The sequence below is a fragment of the Gouania willdenowi genome, chromosome 3 (assembly GCF_900634775.1).
Source record: "Gouania willdenowi chromosome 3, fGouWil2.1, whole genome shotgun sequence".
In the NCBI taxonomy this organism is placed as follows: domain Eukaryota; kingdom Metazoa; phylum Chordata; class Actinopteri; order Blenniiformes; family Gobiesocidae; genus Gouania; species Gouania willdenowi.
This window is the reverse complement of record NC_041046.1, coordinates 37482270-37503258: the sequence shown is the minus strand read 5'-3', so window position 1 is coordinate 37503258 and position 20989 is coordinate 37482270. Positions and strand designations below refer to the sequence as shown.

At 38.8% G+C, this 20989-nt stretch overlaps 1 protein-coding gene across 1 annotated transcript in view; it reads right to left on the bottom strand.

Moving 5' to 3' along the window:
• The window catches only part of coro2ba (coronin, actin binding protein, 2Ba), a 42023-nt gene extending 25834 nt beyond the window's left edge, over positions 1–16189 (bottom strand). The window contains exon 1 of the mRNA XM_028441752.1: positions 15840–16189. Coding sequence (XP_028297553.1) covers positions 15840–15854 — 15 coding nt within the window. The 5' untranslated portion in view covers positions 15855–16189. The remainder of the gene's footprint in view (positions 1–15839) is intronic.
• Between the last annotated feature and the right edge of the window lie 4800 nt (positions 16190–20989).

The following is a 20989-nucleotide window of genomic DNA, read 5'->3' as shown; positions in this document are numbered from 1 at the left end:
TAATTCTAGAATACACAATGACAACTTTGATATCAGTCTTTTATATTTCCCTTTAAGGATAAAGAAAGACATTCACAGAAACAAATCGAAAAAAAAACAATCATCCGTCATTTAAGTTGTGGTCAGTCAGATCCCCATTCTTCATCCAGTATGGCCACTTGACCAATGGAACTGGACCACAGTGCAATGGAGGAAAGTGGCAATGTTGTCTTCTACCTCCCATTAGCAATAGCATGTGCATTTCTTAAATAAAACCCAGTTTGACAGTGTTATACTAATATTAGGTCCTCTTTTACCATTAGGCTACTTTTGTATGTTGGCATTAGGTCTTGGCTCCGGTCCGTTCCCGAAGGTCTACACAGCCGACCGGAGCTGAAATCCTGCCCAAGTCTTTAATGCTAGAGGAGGACTCACACTTATAATAAAACTGAAGTTGAGGAATAGAGTTGACGCTATTTATTACAAACACGTTTTACAAGTTAGCATGAGATTCGTTAGCGCTGGCTCAAGCGCCACTTCGCGATCAATTCCCGAAACCGAGAGGCCGACCTCCGGGATGCTTCCGTCTTTTCCTTCATAGTCCCGCCTTGATGGTGGAATCCCCGCTCTTCACCCTATCATGTATCAGTGACTCATGTCACATCCAACGGTGCGTGAAACGCGGTGTTTCAAGAACATTATGTAATCCTAAGTGTAAGCATGCGTTTGTGAGTGCGAAAATAATATCCCTCATGTACCACCTAGTTAAGTCTTTAAGTGTACACTATTCAATAATACTGCTGTATCTCACTTAATGGTTTTTAGTAGGGGTGGGACAATACACTGAGTTCACGATACAATATGATAGACTTTAATGGGCTCACAATAAGGATTCTATATTTTAGGAAAGGTAAAAGAGACTAAAAGTCAAATAAAAGCATGGTTTTTCTTCCAACTGCAAATTTCTAACTCTGGACTTACTTAGAGACGTATGATCTTTTCAACTAAATAAAAATATAAAAAAATAATAAACCATAACAATCTGTTATGGAGTAGATCTTGACAATACATCTTGTGACATTTTAATATCTTTACCTTTAGTAAAAAGGTTTTCGCTATAATTGTTTATTAATAACTTGACATGTTTAGTTTTAATCAGGTTTTACTTTGAATCTTTTAATGAAAGTCATGGTCTTTATGTATTCAGTAGATGTGTAGATTAATATTCCTGTGTCTACTTAGTTATTCTAACCCATCTATTTCTACAGGGCTTGATGTTTTGATCTGTGGGTCTTAATCTCTCTAAATTCAGAGAAGGGAGTTGAACCATAAACCCAAAAGCAAGAGACAAAGAAGCACCTTCATCCAATTATTGCAATTCATCACTAAAGAAAGCACAGGCACTGCCTTAAAACATGATTAATCAGTCTTTGAGAGATGAAAATAATGATGCTGATGGAGCATGTTGGCTAGAGGGACTTTGATCAGTAGCTGTTTAATACAGAGTGTCTAGTGTAAAGTTGAAGCAGAGACCCAGAAGCAGGACCACAGAGTTTCTCTACTGCATTTTAAAAGGTTGCAGTGATGCAGTCCAATGAAACTAGTCTATCACACGGTTTCCACATGATAACAGATCATCAAACGCTCCAGTTTATTGGATCATACTGAAAAAATTATTATTTTCACATCTTCAACTTATTCAAAAAAACAAATTCAAACATTTGTGACTATGATATTGGACTATGTACCGTTGAACTAGGAAATCAATAAATCAAATAATTTGCCCAAAAAAAGATGTTGAAGGTAAAATTGCCGAAAGTTAGATTTTTAATCTCCACTATAAACACTCTCTTATTGACAGTGTTGGAAAAGTTTTGCACATTGCATTGTTTGATGTGGAGTCGAATAAATGAATGCATTGAAGTGTTTTTACTGTGATTTCATGTATTTGCCCTAAAAACTCTGCAAACGTGAATTCCCAACACATTTCTGGTGTTTTCAGACTAAAAGTTATAGTAAAACAATGGTGGATGTTTGTTTCATGTTTACACAGCAATATCACAATCTGGCCAATCTGGTGTTGCGGAGTGAGATAATATCTCTGGGAATACTGGGAACAAAAATGGATTCAAGCGAATCACTGTCCTCCTTTTCTGCTAAAAAAAAGAAGAAACAAACTTTCGAGCAACAATTTAAATTTTTACGTTCATGCCAATTCTGTCCATTTCCGTGTTCAACGGTGAATTCCATTTTCATTGGTCGATTCCGTCCACAATTCCGTTAACGTGGATTTTATACGGCCTTACATAATCCAAAGAGTGGATGAAGAAGTCCAACTATATAGAAACCTTCCTCCCATCCCAACCAAGGACAGCGCCACCCTCTGGTAGTGGATGAAGAGGGACACATTGCCAATGGTGTCAGCTTTAGCTGAGATTATCTCTGTGTCCAAGAATCCTCAACACCATCTGAAAGGGTGTTCTCCACAGCTGGAGACACCCTAAGTCCAGAACGATCTTGTATCCTTCCTGACAGGGCAAACATGCTCATTTTTCTGCACAAAAATAGTTAATCTACCACAGCTGAGAAGTGCAGCTGTACTTTTGATTCATATGTTCTTTTTTACAGAAGAATTATTTGTTTAATGTCTCATTTAGTTTTGGATCAAGTTGTTCAAGTTCAAAAGGAGCACTGTAAATATATTCTCAAATGTTTCTAGCCAAATTTTCATATATTGTAAATATTATTATCCGGTAAAAACGATCTATACCTGCTTTACCTGATGGATTAAAAGAGAGCCAATACCCCGGCGGGAAATTAAATAGACAAAGATAAGATAATAAAGAGTTAAAGCAAACAAATCCATTTGTATTATTTAATTCCCTCACCCAGTGAGAATCGATAATGGAATCGGAATCGCTAAATTCTTAACAGTTCCCATCTCTACAACTACGTATGTCTATATCTGATTAAAAACAATGATCCCTTTCAGCTCTGTTTAAATAAAATTTAAAAAAATGCTCTGAGCTCTAAAAAGTGTTCATGCATTTCTATATGAGCTACATGTGAAATGACAGTGTTCCCATATGAGAGGACGGTTAATGTGTGGTAAATTTGACCTATTTTTTCAAAGCTACAGGGCTGATGATCACCAGAGGGAGAAACAACCATAGGGCTAAAATATCCCAGCCAGCATACATCAAACTGTTAGAGCACACATCTCTCTCTCTCTTTCTCAGTAGGACAGTGTTGTCTCGCTACCAATACGCCGGACATCCATCACACAGTCAGTCATGCACATCTTTCAACTGTGTGGCATTGATCTGCTGATTACAAGCCTGATACCACAGCACAGAAGGCTCGTGTCCCAGTTTGAAAGCCAAATGTAAAACACAGACCACAGAGTCAAATATGAACTTTTCTGTGTTATTTGGCTAAATTAGAAAAATAAAAACTTTACACCTCTAGTCATGACCTGGTTCAAAGAATACTAATATATCCTACTCAAGTAAAAGTACTGCTACTTGAAGAAGAAGTAAGTCATACATAAAGTTCCCAAGTACAAGTAAAAAGTAACTCAGTAATTAAATAATACTCAAAGTAAAAGTTACTACTGTAGTTACTTTCACCTCCCACATTTATTTTTGGTAATAAATCATGCAATGGTTCCCATGCATACAGTAAACATCTCATAATATAAACTTAAAATGGAAAAGACCAAATCTTGCACAACTGGAACTTCATTTATTTTCCACAAAGGCATCTGTATAAATATAAAAAGGTTTGTCAAATGTACAACTTGTTTTTAAATAAAACAACACCAATTAATTCAATTCAAAATAATAAAAAAAATGATCAGGCTCAAAGTATAGCTACATTTATGAACTCAAACTGAGAAAATAACCTCCATTCAATGGTCTTCTGGCGCGGTGCGTTACGTTTAATCTGGTTGGTCATCAATGATGTGATTTGACTGTTGTCTGGTTATTTCATTTTTTGTAGTTTCACAATGTCCGTTTATCATTTTAAAACAAAAAATTATAATTTACTCAGTAATAGAGGTGTCCCGATCCAATATCGATATCGGTCCGATATTAGCCTGAAAACAAATATCGGATTCAAATTCTCTGATATTTATTTAAATTTTTCCCCAATAATTTTTTTTATTTATTTTATTCAATTGTAGATATTGTACTGTAGATATTATGTTGATTTCCTCATCCCTACTGTTGCTGACTATTGTTCTTTGTTTGAATAACATCACTTTATCAAGTCTTTTCTAACATTCCACATTACAAAATAAGTAATTTTTTTTTTTTTTTATTAAAGAAAAAAAAAAGTTTGTATGATTCATGCTGATGTCGGATCAATATCGGTATCGGCCGATATGCAAGGCTACAATATCGGTATTCATATCGAAAATGAAAAGGTTGTATTGGGACATCCCTACTCAGTAATGGTTGGGTGTAGAAATGTAATGATGCATTACTTTACTTCATTTAAAACTTACTTATAAGTACAAGTAAAGTTACTGATTTAGAAATATACTCAAAAAGTACCAATAAAAGCAACTCAAGTACAGTAATGTGAATACTTGTGATCTGTTACTTTCACCTCTGGTCATGACATTATGCATATGATGATTTTAGGATGTGCCAAAGTGGGGCATGAAGGACTTAAATCAGAGCTTTCAAACTAAACAAAAACATATTAACCACTGTAGGAGATGTTTTTCATTAACATGTACTAAGCATCATAACTGCAGACCTTCTGTGCAGAAACCAATGCTGCCATCTGAAAATGGTTTGATGACATCAGCATCAGAAACAAGGATTAAAGATGAATATTTTTAATACAAACAGCGCTTCAACTCTTCCATACTCTCCCTTTAGTAATCCCTCACCCTCAAGCGTTTTACAATGGATGCCGAACAGGTGAAGGAAACGCAAATACAAACTTAAATGACCGATTCCGCTTGGATCGTAACAACAGAAGAAGAAGAAGAAATAGACACATCAAGCCCTGCAGAGAAACACATCTATATTTACACTGTGATCAGTGGCCATTGGCAGAACAGAGCTGGGTTTGACTCTAATGAACTCTGATGTGGAAGTGTGTGTGAGAAGGAGAGTGTGGGTGGAATTAGTGCTTACGTTCTCTCACTCACTGCTCTCTAATGCTCACTCAGCTCTTACTGTGCAATACACACAGTAATACACTTAATAAATGCATCTCCAAAGGTGGAATGTAAAGCAGTGTTTTTCTTAAAGCTGGATTTATTTTCTTTAATTAAAAAAAATCTTATTAGCATCATATAGTATATTATAAAAGTAATCATTTCTGAAAAAATTGTACGTCTGCGTGCTGTCTGTGCCTTATAATGAATTATTTTAGTTAATAAAACCCCGGAAGAAAAAATCTTGGCCGTCACCTCCTCCAGCTCCAATCACAGGATTTAGAGAAAGGAGGGGTGAGCAGAGCCCATGAAGGAGCCTCCTCATTGGCTGGCGCGATATATATTGAAGCGCGTGCACGGTGCAAACTTGTTTTCAGTCTTGGATTAACTTTGGACGCCAGTGGCTGTTTTCCTTCGAGATGTTCCATTTTCCTGTATTTGGTGTGCATCGTTTTGAGTGGTGATGTGTTTTACCGGTAGTGCACGTTCAGCTCTCGTGTGCGATTTCATGCACTTCTGTGAGAGGAGGAGTCTGGGAGGGATTATCAGAATGGGAACAATATTTACAGTTCGAATTCAGCGATGCCCCTCTGTCATGGTTCAAAGATCAGGTAGTGCAGCTTTAAGTGTAGTGCAACACACCTGATCAACAAAGCACATGCAATAATCCAGGGTTTCTCAAACGGGGGATGTTGATTCGAAAATCATTTTAACATAAAAGGGTCAGTCTTGGTCCCACAGCAGGTGGGAGATGAACAGAAATGATAAAAACTATAGAAATAAATCTATTCATGAAGCACTAAATATTGTTTCAAAAATGTTGTCATCCACATGTGTCAAACTAAAGACCCGAGGGCCAAATCCGGCCCTTTAGTGCATCAAAATCGGCAATTATTATTGTGTAAATTACCAAAGAATCAAGTTGTACATATCTCAAATTCACCAAATTAATGAAATTCTACAATATTTTTAGGGGCTTGCAGTTTTCCTTTGTTTATATCACAACTCTCAAATTTTCCACAAATCTTGCAATTTCTCACTGACAATTCCACAAAATTCCTTTGAATTACACAAAAAATTGTTACAAAATAGATAATGTTTGAAGTGAAGATCTAGCAGGTACTGATATTAAAAAACTAAGGCATGATGTTAACATTTTTATTTCTCCAACCTAAAACCTTCGGCCTACTTGAGATTGGTCCATATTTGGCCCCTGAACTAAGATGAACTTGACATCTTTGTTGTGGTCAGACAAAGGGGTACTTGGAATCAGAAATAGGAGAAAAGGGGGTACTTGAGCCAAAACAAGTTTGAGAACCACTGCCAATAATCTATAAGCATCATTTCTGTTGGATATCTGATCTGCTATCCCTAGTTTCCTCTCTTATATAATGACAGTGGCAGCTAGCAAATAGAGGGCACTTGGGCAATAAATATTTTTCTTAAATAAACAATTATTTTGACATGTCATATACAAAATCTAAATTATAATTTTGGAGGAAAACAGTTTCCTGCTCATCTCTGCTGAGTCACTTGGGCGATAGAAAAATCGCCCTGCCAGTGCAGCAGAGCAGCCAACAAGAGATTTGACATAGCAACAGGAATTATCCAATCAGTGTAGTCGAATCTGATGCCCAAAGAGCGATGAATATATCATCCAAGCCAAGTGTGCCTGAGGGGAAACACAGGACCTGTGGAGGGCAGCAATAAGCCTTTGATGCATCGAGTCTGCCGGAAGTTGAAAAAAGAAGATGATAAAGACGTACGTTCAATCAATGACGCTGATGTGATGACAATGATGAAAACAATGATGGACAGTGAAACTATACTGTCTCTTCTCCAAAGTCCATTTGAGAGGAGAACATTGGTGGAAAAACTACAGATCCAGGCCCAGATCAGCCTAACATCAAAATAAGCCAAAAAGCCAGCGAGAAAGGTAAAGTTTATACATAACTGGTACCACAGGAAGGCCTGGCTAGCTGGATGTAGTCATTTAAATACTTTATATTGCTTCCCGTGGTTTGTTCGTCAAAATGGCTGGGACAGATAGGACTGTTACAGCAAGTAATTTATTGCCAAAATTGTGGTTGTGCAACATGTTTATGTTTTGTGCAAAAATGCCTCAAGTTATTAATATCGACATTAAATAATTATTATTTCACAGAGCACTGATTTCCTGCCGTTTCTGTTCATTTGTATCGGGATGGTTACTGAAACTGACTTGATATGGCACAGCCCCAGCTGTAATGATTTTCTCCAGCCGCCACTGGTTAATGACATTGGAGGCTGAAGTCTCTCTGGCTGAGTCTATAATGAAAATACACTGTACATGCAATCATAAACATACACAAATATACTGTAACACACTCACATCTGTCTCTGTGCACTGATTATTTTGTCCCCAGGCCCACAAACAGGAAACCCGTCCTTTGTCCTTCCTGTCTGTTGTGACTGCACAGATGCCCACAGACGCAGTGACAAACGTACAGGATGCTCCCATAATCTCAGCTTCAGGCAGAAGAGGGAAATAAATGCTGCTAATGGACAATATTTCCATTGACTTTACAAATAACTTCACAAGACTTCCAGCCAAGATTTTTGCAGCAACTCAAAAAGAGACCTTTCTCTCTCTCTCTCTCTCTCTTTTTTTTATTTTTTTTTTTAGACAAAGCTAAAAAGCACAGTTTTTACACATTCATACTGAGAAGCATTTTGAAAGGCTATGAGCTCATGATATCTGAATGTCTTCCTGTGGTAAATGCTTTTCTCACTATTCTTCCTTTTTCCACTCTCTTTGTCTGGCCATCCTCTTCACACGTACAGCTCTCTCTCTCTCTCTCTCTCTGACTGTCTTAATTCAGTCTCTATTTGGAAAGTAGTGAAAAAAACAGAAAACCCTTATTCTGGGTTTAGCATTTGTAATCTACTAAGCCGCTGTTTACTTAGTTCTTTCTAGTCCAGCAATGGCAGATTTGTGGTTGCCAGGTTAGCGATTTAGCTCTGAGTGTAATGTGCTACTCTGTGTGTCCTACAAGTGAGAGGGCGTGCGAGTAAACACTAAAGTTGACAAATGGCCAGTCGTCTAAGTCACTGTCGATTAAAATGAATGGATGGAAATGTTCCTCGTGTGAAGATGTCTGAACCGTTTGGACTTGCCAGAAATTCGTTAATTGCATGTTCTTCAACTGTGAGAAGGAGGAGGAGCCTTCATTAATGAAACACTTCATTCCATGAGAGCCATAACATCCTTACAGTTAACAGCAGCAGCCTTACTATAAACACTTGGTAAATGCTTTTCAGACGTCCTTTTCGACCACATATGAGAGCCTGACATCAGAGCAACGCTGGCCTACTTTATAATTAGATTGTTTGCAGGTTTGTAATTGCAAACACGTTCAGCACAGCTCTAACGCTACTTTGCATTATACAGGATTCACGTCAGCAGGTTGGAGAAGATAGGTTTAATGAGTTGGTGTGTGTTCCTGTGCTTTTTGGATGATGGTTGGAGACACAAATGTGTGTGTTTGTGTGTTTGTGTGTGTCCTCTAGGGAGCAGACATCATTTATCACCCCCTGGTCTCTCTTTAGTGTTCGTTGGGGAGCATTTTCACCGGCGTCTAGAGGAACAAATAAAGAAGTGCTCCAAAGGCCAAGCCCACCCCCCTGCGTCTTGGTCACTCTTCTCTTCTATGTCACCAACTCCCCTTCAATCTTTTTGTGGCATCCTACCAAACTGCAGCAAAACTATTTCAGGGGTCACAGGGTAAGTTCCAGCTTTTCAACTGAAAGTGTCCACCAAACAGAATACTTGGGATGTGCAAGCTTTTAATGTGTCACCATGATTTATGATGAATTACTGTATCACACATTGGTCGACACTGTTGGAAAGCTAGCATAATTTGAGCTAGTAAGACCTACTCTAAGAATAATAATATAATAATTAAACAAATATATCAAACCAACTGTTTGTATTGTAGCAACATTATAATGCACAAATTAAAAAGCGGCTCTATATCGCAAGTATTTTACGGCAAAAATGGTAAATGGACTAGATTTATATAGCGCTTTATCACCACACTGAAGCAGTCTCAAAGCGCTTTACATATCAGCTAATTCACCCAATCACTCTCACATTCACACACCAGTGGGACAGGACTGCCATGCAAGGCGCTAGTCGACCACTGGGAGCAACTTAGGGTTCAGTGTCTTGCCCAAGGATACTTCGACACATAGTCAGGTACTGGGATCAAACCCCCAACCTCTCGATCAGAAGACGACCCTCTACCACCTGAGCCACGGTCGCCCTCAAGTGTGGCGAGTTGTTGGACACAGAAGCGTGTGTGTGTGTGTGTGTGTGTGTGTGTGTGTGTGTGTGCACGCGCGCCACAGAACCAGGAATTATATCTGCGCTACTCTTCAGGCGTAGCTCTGAACCCTTAGCAACTTGTTCTCCAACTCTCTTGTAGTGGGTACAGCAGCTGTTCAGGAGTGAAGCTCACATTTACGCCTGTCATGTTCCTGCGTGGAGCTTAGGGGGTTCGATAATTTCTCAGTCTGCAGCGCATTCTAAAAAGCTACTGCCGTCATGTGCGTGCAATGTTATGCATGGGAAATCTCCTACTCTTCCACTCCCTCACAGTCACAATGACGCGTTTAGGTAACAAAACATGGTACCGTTTGATTATACGTCAATCGGTACCAGGTAGTACCAAAGCAATTCGGTCCGTATCTAAAAAAGTACCGAATTCGGTACCCATCCCTATAAGTGATGAGTGCGTATGCAGGAGAAGGGAGGGACAGAAGGGGGCGTGGGCAGGAGAAAACATGAAGGTCAGAATTTTGTACAGGATTCCAGCTGCTACAGAGGGCTGATTTTTTTGTTCTGAATACATAATGTATGAAAACTCTCAGGATGGGAGAACCATTTCACCCAGTTTAACAAAAGGGCTTCTAACCAGGACTGCAGACTCCACTTTTAATCAATGCTCAGAGATTGACTCCTTGTTTGAGTATATGCCCAGATCTTTAATTTAGCAGACGCTTTTATCTAAAGCTACGTACAACACAAGCAGTTTGTGTTGAGAGACTTGCTCATATCCCACAGTGATGGCCCAGGTGGGATTTGAACTCTGGACAATAATAAATGTGACACGCTGTGATGGTCTTTGAGCTGAAGGACACTTTGGTGGTCTTTTCTAGAAGAATTCTAAGAATTGTTACAGTACACATGTTTTTTCTTCTCCCCCTTTCTCCCGACAGCAAATGTCATGAGCTGTGGTGTTTATTTTTCTGACTTTATGATCAAAGTCAACAATCCTGACAATACAAACACATGAGTGATGTTTATTTAGATCAAATAACAATCGTTGAAAGGGTTTCTGCTCGTCCTGGTGGAGCAGCCTTTTCACTCTGCGCTGGTAAGTCATTAATGGTATTTATCCATCTGCCTACACTTAACGTGTTTGCCAGCTCACACTTGTGCTCTCACACTCAGATGCACACACATGCGTGTAATCACTGAGCAGATGAGGACAGAAGGTCCAGAGACACTAATGATAATCTCAAGCTGAATCCTGATGTGTAAATTGCAGCTGAAAGACTTCTTCTTCACCACTGTGAGCAGGATGCTGTTTGAAAGGACAACAACCTTTTTTTCTCTACATGTTCATTCTAATGCTCAGGTGAAAAAAACAGTGCACAACTGCTATTGATTTTAAAGCCATTTCTGACGCGGAAATAGTGGCACTAATCTGGTCTTGGCCTCTTGATTTCTGAAAATTGCTGTTTAGTAGAAAATTTAAACATAAAATCCTGATGTATAAACAAGCATTTGTGGCCAAGTCTTGTTCCTAAAGCACTAAACAACATATGTTTTGACCGACCTGTGTTTGAAAGCAGAGGTTGCGGATTTAAACTTCCAATGACTTTTTCTGTCAGCATTTTGAAAGGAGTCAATAGTATAGTGTGTCAGCTTACCTAATAAAGGGGACAGATCACTTAAAATTAACTAATCAGATATTCAGACTTGAGTAATGATCACATGGACAAACGCTGCTCCGAGCTATAAACTAATATTTAAGGGAATACTTTATCTTTGAGTATGGATCATGATATTTCTGCAAACATAGAGGCATTGGGATGTTTGACCTAAATTTAACTATCACCATCAGTTGCTTCAAGTCAAAATGTTTCAGTGTTGTTTAGTTGTCCAATTAAACACCTGAATCAACAGATTTATTAGCAAATAAAGAATGAAGTAGTATCACTAGAATTCAAAGACTACCTTAATGCATAATGTGTGTTTTTATCCTGATTACTTCTCTTTATTCCTCCATAATACAAAGCCCTTAAAGCTGATAACCAGAGTTTCTGAAAAACGTCTCGATGTCCCGCCCTAAACCGCTCCACTTCCTCTTCTGCCTCTGCCAATCTACCAGAAGCCACGCCTCTACTTTTCTGCACGCGCATCACGGGACATAAGGTCGCATTAGGTCGCATTAATAATAAATAATAATGCATCAGTTTTATATAGCGCTTTATCATAGACACTCAAAGTCGCTTTACAGAATTAAGGCATTATTCTTTCACTCCACACTTAGTGGTGGTAAACTACTATTGTAGCCACAGCTGCCCTGGGGCAGACTGACGGAAGCGAGGCTGCCATAGTGCGCCATCGGCCCCTCCGACCACCACCAACACTCACTCACACACTACATTCATACTAGGCAATGTAGGTGAAGTGCCTTGCCCAAGGGCACAATGACAGATCCCACTGGGTGACTGCCACCCCACTGCATTGATATAGGTCTATGGGTCAAGTAAGAGCCAAAATCATATTCACCTGTTTGTTGTTGTGAAATGTGGCCTTCTTTCCGTGCACAGGTCTGCATTCACTTTGATTGACAGTCCCAAAAACAGGAAGTCAAAGCCCATAGGCTGGGCGTTCACTGCACTTTTTTACATTTGTGCAAGGGTCTATAGGACAAAGGCGGGACTTATATACATTAATGTATATGAATGACCTCCGGCAGTGGACCATAGTAAAAGACTAGATAGGTATGTTTTTGCATTTCAAAAGAATGGTACATAAACATAGATTTCTCAGAAACTCCGGATATCAGCTTTAAGTATCTATGTGTCATTGTGTCTTAACGACCTGGTAGGATCATATGTTCGCACAACAGACCACTACATTCCAAGGTTTGCTGCTTTTTCTATAGAGTTTCCAAACGTGGAGTGTTCAGATATCATAAGACTCCTGTGGAATGAGCCTTAAAGGGTTCCTCATGTTTACAACATCAATTGGATATTATTTATTACTAATAAACAATTTTATACTTTGAAATAGAATCCATGGGGAGTAGCCGTTTTTGGCCAAATGTGATGTCAAGTAGTTGATTCCGGGTTAGTGTTTACATTAGGTCCCACCTTTTTTTTTAGATTACATTACATTTGACAACAAAATACATCTACAGTATGTGAAATCCTTTGACTAAAATGTCAAGACAAGAGTTGGAGAAGAATCAAACAACAACAAAGTAACTTTATACCCAAATACATTTGTTTTCAGCAGAGAAAAGTGATTTTGGGGTTTAGTTACTATTTTAGTCCATACTGAATACACTAAGTTTAATACCAGTCCAGAGCTGGGCAATAAATTGAGATTCAAGATATATCGAGTTATCTATTTTGGCGATATGCAACATTACAATATTGCCTATTGGCTATCGATATATTTTTAGATTACAGCTTTTTTTGTAGTAGAATACGTGTTTTAGGAGTTGCTGCTTTCACTACTTCTCAGAACAGAACTGTCCCTAAACAAGCCACACTACAGAACTCACTCACAAGAGCCACATCGATCTGGGTCTGTCTAGAAAATCCTTTCGGAACCAGGGAGGGACATGAACAGAATGCTTGAAGCTGATTGGGCGAAGCGCCTGTCCACCATGATTTGTTTTAGCCAATCACACAGTAACAAATGATGTCGTCGTCATCGGCATGCGTCGCAGAGACGCTGCTACAACAACAGTAAGGCTCTGCTGATGATATCTTTCTTTTGGGATAATAATGCTGCGGTCATGATGTCGTTGAGTGACTTGACGTTTTTGCAACGAGTATGTGAGTTAACCATTCTCCTGCGTCAACATCTTTCTATTTTGATTCGGTGCTATGCTAATAGCGGTAGCCCAGCTAGTTCCTCTCCCCGCAACTGCGCATGCGCCATTTTTGCTTCGGCGCTTCTGCCTTCGTCACATATCCCGCCCTAAACCACAACATTGCCCCATGATTGGTTCTAATCGGTTTAGTTCTGGTTGGAAAGGCAAAGGCGGGAACAACACAAGATGGATTCTGGTGTTTGTGAACACCAGAATCCATCTTGCAGGCAAGGTTATGTCTGTGTGGCATTTCTCATCAGTAAATTTAACCTAGAATTGTTTTTCTGGCAAGTCAAAAAATATCGAGATTCATAGTGAGATATGAATTTTGGTCTATATCACCAGCCCTATGTCTGCTTCTCTAAAACAGTGTCCGTCTGTGTGCTGAGGAGACGACGGGTGTTCAGCCCAGTCAGCAGAGCTGCTCTGGTCCCGTATCCCCCGCCCCCCCACCCCAAGGTGACTTCTCTGCTGTTGGCAAGCAATACTATGAAAACAGCTCCTGACAATGTTTCTCCGCTTCTCCCGCACACCCATCGTCACTCGGATACGGATAAGTAAAGTGCTTTTACACCTTCTCTTACACACGTGTCAAAGTAGGCAGCGTTATATTTCCACACTCTTGTTTCTTCGACTCACGTAGGCAGAAATCAAAAAGCATACAAAGGATATAAAGAAAGGATGAAAAAAGGTTACAATCGTTTAGGTTCTCCTCAGTGCCTCTGGCCTAGTCTACAGCCTGGTTTTGGCTGTGGTTCAGAGCCAACACATGAACATCTGACCTTTTTACTCCTTTACTTCTCATAGTGGAGAGAATCCACCTACGCAGCAGCTCACACTCCACCCACACTATCGCTTTTACTCACACAGGCAGCAAAATAGTGTACTCGGGGAGAAAACTGGCTCTGAAAGGCTCAACTTTTGTAGCACAGACTGCATCTTGAATAAAATCACCATCAACTTTTAGCTAGAATATGTAGGTGTATGAAGAGGAAATAGGCCATTGTCCTGAGTCTGTAGTGGGTCATCTATTTTGGTCAAGGCTAAATCTCCGCACGGGAGTAGGTGCACTCATTTCCTCTCTCTGTGTCTGTTTCTCCATCTCTGCTAATTGATAAAGAGGATTGAAGTAGCTCTAGTCTGTGAGCAACTATAAACACTTGACTAGCTCTAGGCTGGTTATCGACACATGCACGTTGCTGTCAGCTGAGGTGAAGATGTAGTGAGAACATACACATTGTGTGTTAATATCCTAATATTCAACCGAAGACAAATTTATCTCTGATATTTTATAGTTTGTCTTGAAAAAACATCCTTTAGTTCCCTGATGTGGTCTCATTAACCAAGACAGGACAGTTTGAACCTTGTATTCAATCAATTCAGCAAATTCTGATTTGTTGTAATCTTTTGAGTTTTAGTCAAGTAAAAAATAACATTAAGATTTTAGTCAACTAAATCTGTTACAGATATAGTCAAAGAAAATACAAAGCAGAAGAGTTTATGCATTTTATTTCAGAAATCAGAATCAGAAAGATTTTTATTTGCGCCAAGTACAGTTTAAAAACAGCACAAGGAATTTGACTTGGTAATTGGTGCCAAGAACAGGAAAAAACAAATCAAAAACAATAATAATGATACATTTAAAGGATAAATAAAGGATAAATATATACATATCTATTTAAACATTCAATTACCATTGATCAAGCTGATATTGGGTGGTATTAATGTTTGTAAATACACACACTCAAATCTGATGTGATCGATGTGTGTAAGACGACCACATGATCTCTGATTGGATTTCGTCCCATGTGACAAAATTACATTTTCGTTTTCATTTGTTAACAAAAATATCAATATATTTTTTTTAATATAATTTTCATTCACGTGTATTTCTTTAATTAGTCCTAATCTTGTCATTGTCACTTAAAACATGTAGTCGAGGAAAACTGAAAAAATAAACACTTCAAATCACAATGAAGTTGTACTTTAAAGTAAATCTTGGTGAACTCGTGAACAGTAAATCATAATTTGAGTTCTGGTCTCATCATCAGATCCAAATAAGCCGAAACAAAGCGACACAATACATGAGGAATGGCTTCCAATGCTCAACCTGATCTTTAACTGTTTCCCTGAATTTAAAGTGTTTTTTCCAATATAGTTCAAACAGTTCATCCGCAGATGGAACAATAACTTCCTCATGCCCTGAACGAGCTGCTTCCAGCCGGTAATCTACTGCAGATGTGAGAGCAAAGGTGATTTGTGTCCCATCATAACCAGGCTGCATCATTATTGAGAGGACAGGACACACACCCCTGACACCCCTGTAGCCTAGGAAAGCAGCTTCCCTTTAATCAGGCTTTCCACTGAAAGTCCCAAAACTCATCCCCATGCACCCACCCCCTTCAGACAGATGCTCCCAGAGGGGCCAAACACTGAGAATGTCATCTGAGGACCCACGAAGGTGACCCTGAAGTAAAACACTGCAGTCGGGCTGAAAGTTGGTGCTGGTGCAGAGCATGTCTTACCTTTGTGACAGTCATGCAGAATCAGAGGGTGAGGAGCAGGACAGTGTCTCCCTTCAAGCAAAGAGCGGTGCTGCAGGAGTGGCAAAAAGTGATGAGGAGGAGAGGAGGGCAGTGCTGCTGAATATACAACACAGAGAGAGGGAGGGAGGGAGAGAGAGAGAGAGGGAGGAGGGGACAGAGACAGGTTAGTGTCTGCCTCACACAGCACAGAGAGGCTGATTGCTGCTGCAGTGAGTGAAGTAATGGCTGGCATTGGATGTGCAGCTGGTAGAAGCTTCCTGCTTAGACACACCCCTCCTTCCTCTCTTATCAACAACACACACACACGCACACACACACACAAATATGATTAGCAATGTCCTAATACAGTGTATTGATGAGCAGGAGGAAGCAGAACTGTGTGGGACAGATGAGGACTGCAGCAGCTCAGACAGGAAGGGAGGGAGGAGCAGGAGGCTCAGTGTCGCAGTTTCCCTCTGATGCATTGGGCTGCTGTGTGTGAGTGTGCATGTCCCTGTGTGTGTGTAAAGTGCCAAATGTGAAGTTTCATTGGCCATTACTTACTACGTAGTAAAGTAAATTGACGGGTTACTAAAAAGTTTGAAGCTTCATAGCATCCTTAGAAGAACAAGACTTGTATGTAGAAGGCAGGGTTCTCGTCAGCGCTGTTGAGCGTAGGGGCCCCCGACGTTGGAACTTTTCACCCCTACAATGGCACCCTCTACGTTCAGTTTTCAGCAACGTAGGGGGGATTTTCTCTGTTTTTTTAATCGATACCATTGTAATAATTGTTGCAGCCCCCGATGCTGCCTGTGAGCACTGTTCAATAAAAACAGTGTAGCTTCAACCAGATGGAGCGCACATGAAGCTGCTCGTCATGTATATAACTCGCAATGGATCATTCTACATGCACGCGTACAGATGTGAACACGTCGAGTTGAAACGTGATTGAGTTTAAAGAGACATGAGCTTCATTCTGTTCTCTCTGTTTTTTTTTCTCTCTACTGTGTAAGTGTGCATCCTACGCATGTGTGTGCATGTGTGTGTGTGTGTGTGTGTTCCAATCATACTGCAGGTCCCACATGATACCTCATTTAAATTTGAAAAGCGCATCTTAGAATCCGTCTTTTGAATAAAATGTTATTTATTGTCTCTGTGAGTATTTATTAGTGGAGGACCTATTCCAAGGATGAGTAACTCTCTAACTACATATATCATCACTAATTCAACTAAAAACTTGGAGCTTTTAAGTAAGGCTGGAACAAATAGTTGTTCAATAACTGAAGGGTTGGCGGTTCAAATCCCACTCTATCCAAATCATTCTAGTTGTGTCATTGGGCAAGGCACTTTACCCATATTGCCTCGTATGAATGGATATGTATTGTGCATGAATGTTGGTGGTGGTCAGAGGGGCCGTAGGCGCGAAATGGCAGCCACGCTTCTGTACCACCACTGGTATGACAATTTTGGACCGTCTGGGACACTGGGAAAATGTAGGACAATTTAAGACAATATAGGACAATTTAGGACACTCTGGGACAATGTGCGACACTCTGGGACAATGTGCGACACTCTGGGACAATGTGCGACACTCTGGGACAATGTGCGACATTCTGGGACAATGTGCCGCACGCACAAGAAAATGGCATAAGGCAGAAAAAAAACTGGCATATGGGAGAAAAAAACTGCCACTTTTGGTTCTCGCTATTCTCCAAAGACCAATCAATGCTATGCTAACTACCTACTCAATACGCACTACCTCTCTATTGACAATTCTCTCAATTCAACTTACTCCACTTACTGATGCTGGTTTTCATAGGAGGGGCGGAGCCAACAGTGGAGGTTTGTGATGAAATGTGCCTCCAAAAAGTCATCGGCCTCCATCTCAGCCAATAGCAACGTGAGTTTGTAAAAGCCGGGTTTGGATCCATAGAGGGCATCACTCTTGACAACAAAATATGTCAATGTGAAATCCTTTGAGTAAAATGTCAAGAGTTGGATAATAATCAATCAACACCACAACTTCATACAAATACATTTGTTTTCACCCAAGAAAAAGGATTTGGGGGTTGTACCAGTCTACTCTAATAAGTAGGATGGGCTTTTGTCTCTAAACTCATTGGTCAGGAGTTCTTCTGACTGACTATGGTCTGATTTCCTCAGTGTCCTCTTTTTATCTGCTCATCACAGATAAATTAATATATTCATTATGTGCAGGATAAAGTACTGCTTGTCCAAGGCTTTCTGCACTCTGTAATTCACTTTAAAATAGGTGAGATATAAAGTTTGACATGTCCACATTGTGTAGTGAAAATTATGTCATCCTGTGCTTTCTTCTTACAGGTTCAGTGTGCGGGTTATATTATTAATATATGTTATATGGGTTAGTTTGTTTTTTCAACATTTAGTCTTCAACATAGCAAACCATCAGAGGAAATTGCTCCTTTAGGCTCATCAATTTGGATATATTTTTATTAAGTGATACTGGTATATCGTAAATATAGGGTGTAACATGTGGAGTGATCTCTGGGGAAGAATTTCATTCAATTTCATAAATCATTTTATTGTTGACTTCATGTTAAAAAAAGAAGGTTTTTATTGTTGATTTTTAACTATTTAATGTTATGTTTTTATTGTTAATGTTTTCTGTTGCCCTTTTTATCCATAGGGCAAGGGCAAATATCCCTTAAATAATAGTTTTGGAAATGGAGAGCTAAATATCAAGGAGAACCTGTAAAAACTGCACACCGGGAAAGCAAAACATGATCCATTTGTGAAACAATGTCTACAGAGCAATTCTACCACTAAATATACATCAAGAGTTCGGAAATATATAAAGTCGTCAGAGATATTTTTTCCTCATCGTATTGCATATATTTTCTCTTTCTCATGGAATACTAGAGCAGCCCTCAAATGAATATTTTTACACTGAATAACAAGTAAGTGTTGCTGTGCTCCAGTGGCTGCAGCCCACAATGCTAGCGTTGTTTAGCACATCTACATGCATGTACTGGGAGTGTCTGAGCATGTGGGCTAAAATGTCACAAGGACAAAGAAAGCCAGAGCAGAATTATATGACAAAAACAGTCTCGTGTGTGACCATGATATTTGGAAATTTGATAACTCCACTGTTCAGTCCCAGAGTCATCTGAGGACCCGTTCTTTGGGATTCTTGGCTGGAACAATACTTTTTGTTTACTGTGTCTAGTTTCATGCTATGGCTGTAGCCAGGGCATTTAAAATCTAACCAGTAGAAATGGAAAAAAGAGAGAGATTAAGTTAAAACTCCTGCTCTTTAAATTTATTCATGCTTTGGCCTTTTTTTGCAGTGCACATAATTTGGGGAATCCATCACTTTTCATTATGTAAATATTTTGGTCATAGTTTGTCAACTATATTCTTTTAGGTGACAATAACAAGGCAATGACTAAATAAAAAATAAAAATACACGTGAACGAGAACTATATTGACATTTTGTTAACTAAAAAACTAAATCCAATTAACTTTCCAACTTTCTTGGCAGGTATCCAATTAAAACTACTTTAATTACATTTTGTTGTGTATTTACAAACATTAATACTACCCCATATCAGGTTGATCATTAGTAATCAAACCTTTGAAAAATGCATCAACCCTTATCCTTTATATTTTAGTTGACGATATCTGTAGCAGAGTTTGTCGACTAAAATCTTAAAGCTGGGGTATGTAAGTTTTTTATTTGGTCAAAAATCCATCATCGTCTTTGAGCATATTGTAATCCAAAGTGTTCTGAGTGGACAGTGAATCTTCTCCTTCTCTTCAACTAAAGTCTTAATGTCATTTAGATGACTAAAACTGGACTAACTGAAATAGTCCTGATGTCTAAGTTTTGACTAAAACTAAGGCTAAAGACTATGCCTAAAACTAAATCAAAATTTGCTGTCAAAATCAGCACTGGAACACAGATAGCATAGATATTCTACAAAATGCACGTTTCCCCATAGTGTCCAACCTAGAATGGATGAAGCTTTTTAAAGTTTTGCTCACCTCTTATCAACATTCAAAGTCTTAAACTTTTGTTAATTTTCCAGCTTGGACTAAAACAAAGCATATTTAAAATATGAACAAAACAAAAGTGGCACCAAAGTTAAAATATGCAATATACTTAATGCTTAAAGTGTGGTTGCAGAGCAATATTATTATTACTCTGAAACTGTAAAAACCTGGATTCCTCTCATCCAAACACTATTACTTTATTATTTACAATTTGCTGCCCTCTGGTGGTCAAATGACGCCAACTGCATGTTACATCATATTTAAGAGAATTACTTGGTTTAGGCAAAGTTAAAGAGCTGCTGCAGATAACTAACTACCTATAAAGAGCTGGTACAGACTAATCCATTGGTCTATTAGTGCATTACCCCTTTAAATATAGAGTTTCTATAAGATGATTATAAAAAGCTGTTTTTGAAAGGTGCAAATGTAATAGATTTATTTAGTTTTGTGTCATTGGATCATTTTTTTTTTACTTTTCACATTTAAACAAATAGACATTATCATCATCATTATTATATTATCTTTAGTTTTAAATCAATTAATAAACAAATAAAAACAAAAGCTGTTCTGAAACTTGTGTGAATGAGTCAAATCTCATCAAGTATCTTGATAAGAATGTATTGGAACAGCAAACAGAAAAATACTAACGTAGATTATTCTATTTGTGTTTTTATTTCTCGTCTTTTTATGTTGTTGAAGAAAATCAAACCTTAGTTTGAAAACTAAAATAAAAAGATGTACATTTTAACTTCAGTAGATGGTACACTGTAGATAACATTGTTGGTCTTGTAATTCTCTACATTCGACATAAAAACAGCAACTCTTTGTAAATTGTTGAATGAAGTAAAGTTTGATGGTGTTTAACATTTTTATAAATAAAAAGCAAATGAGTAGAAGCTCATTCGTGGATAGTTACCCTGACCCAGAACCTTCATTAAACCTTACAATGTAATGAAACTAAGTGCAAGGTAAAGGTAAACAGTCTGGGTGGGTCACATAGAAAAGCTCTGTAGTGCTCAAATTTGAAGTACATGTACTCAATGTCGGTGTATTAGAGCAGTGGTTTTTCAAACCCCTTTCCCCTTTGTCCGACTTCAACATTTTGCTCAAAATTC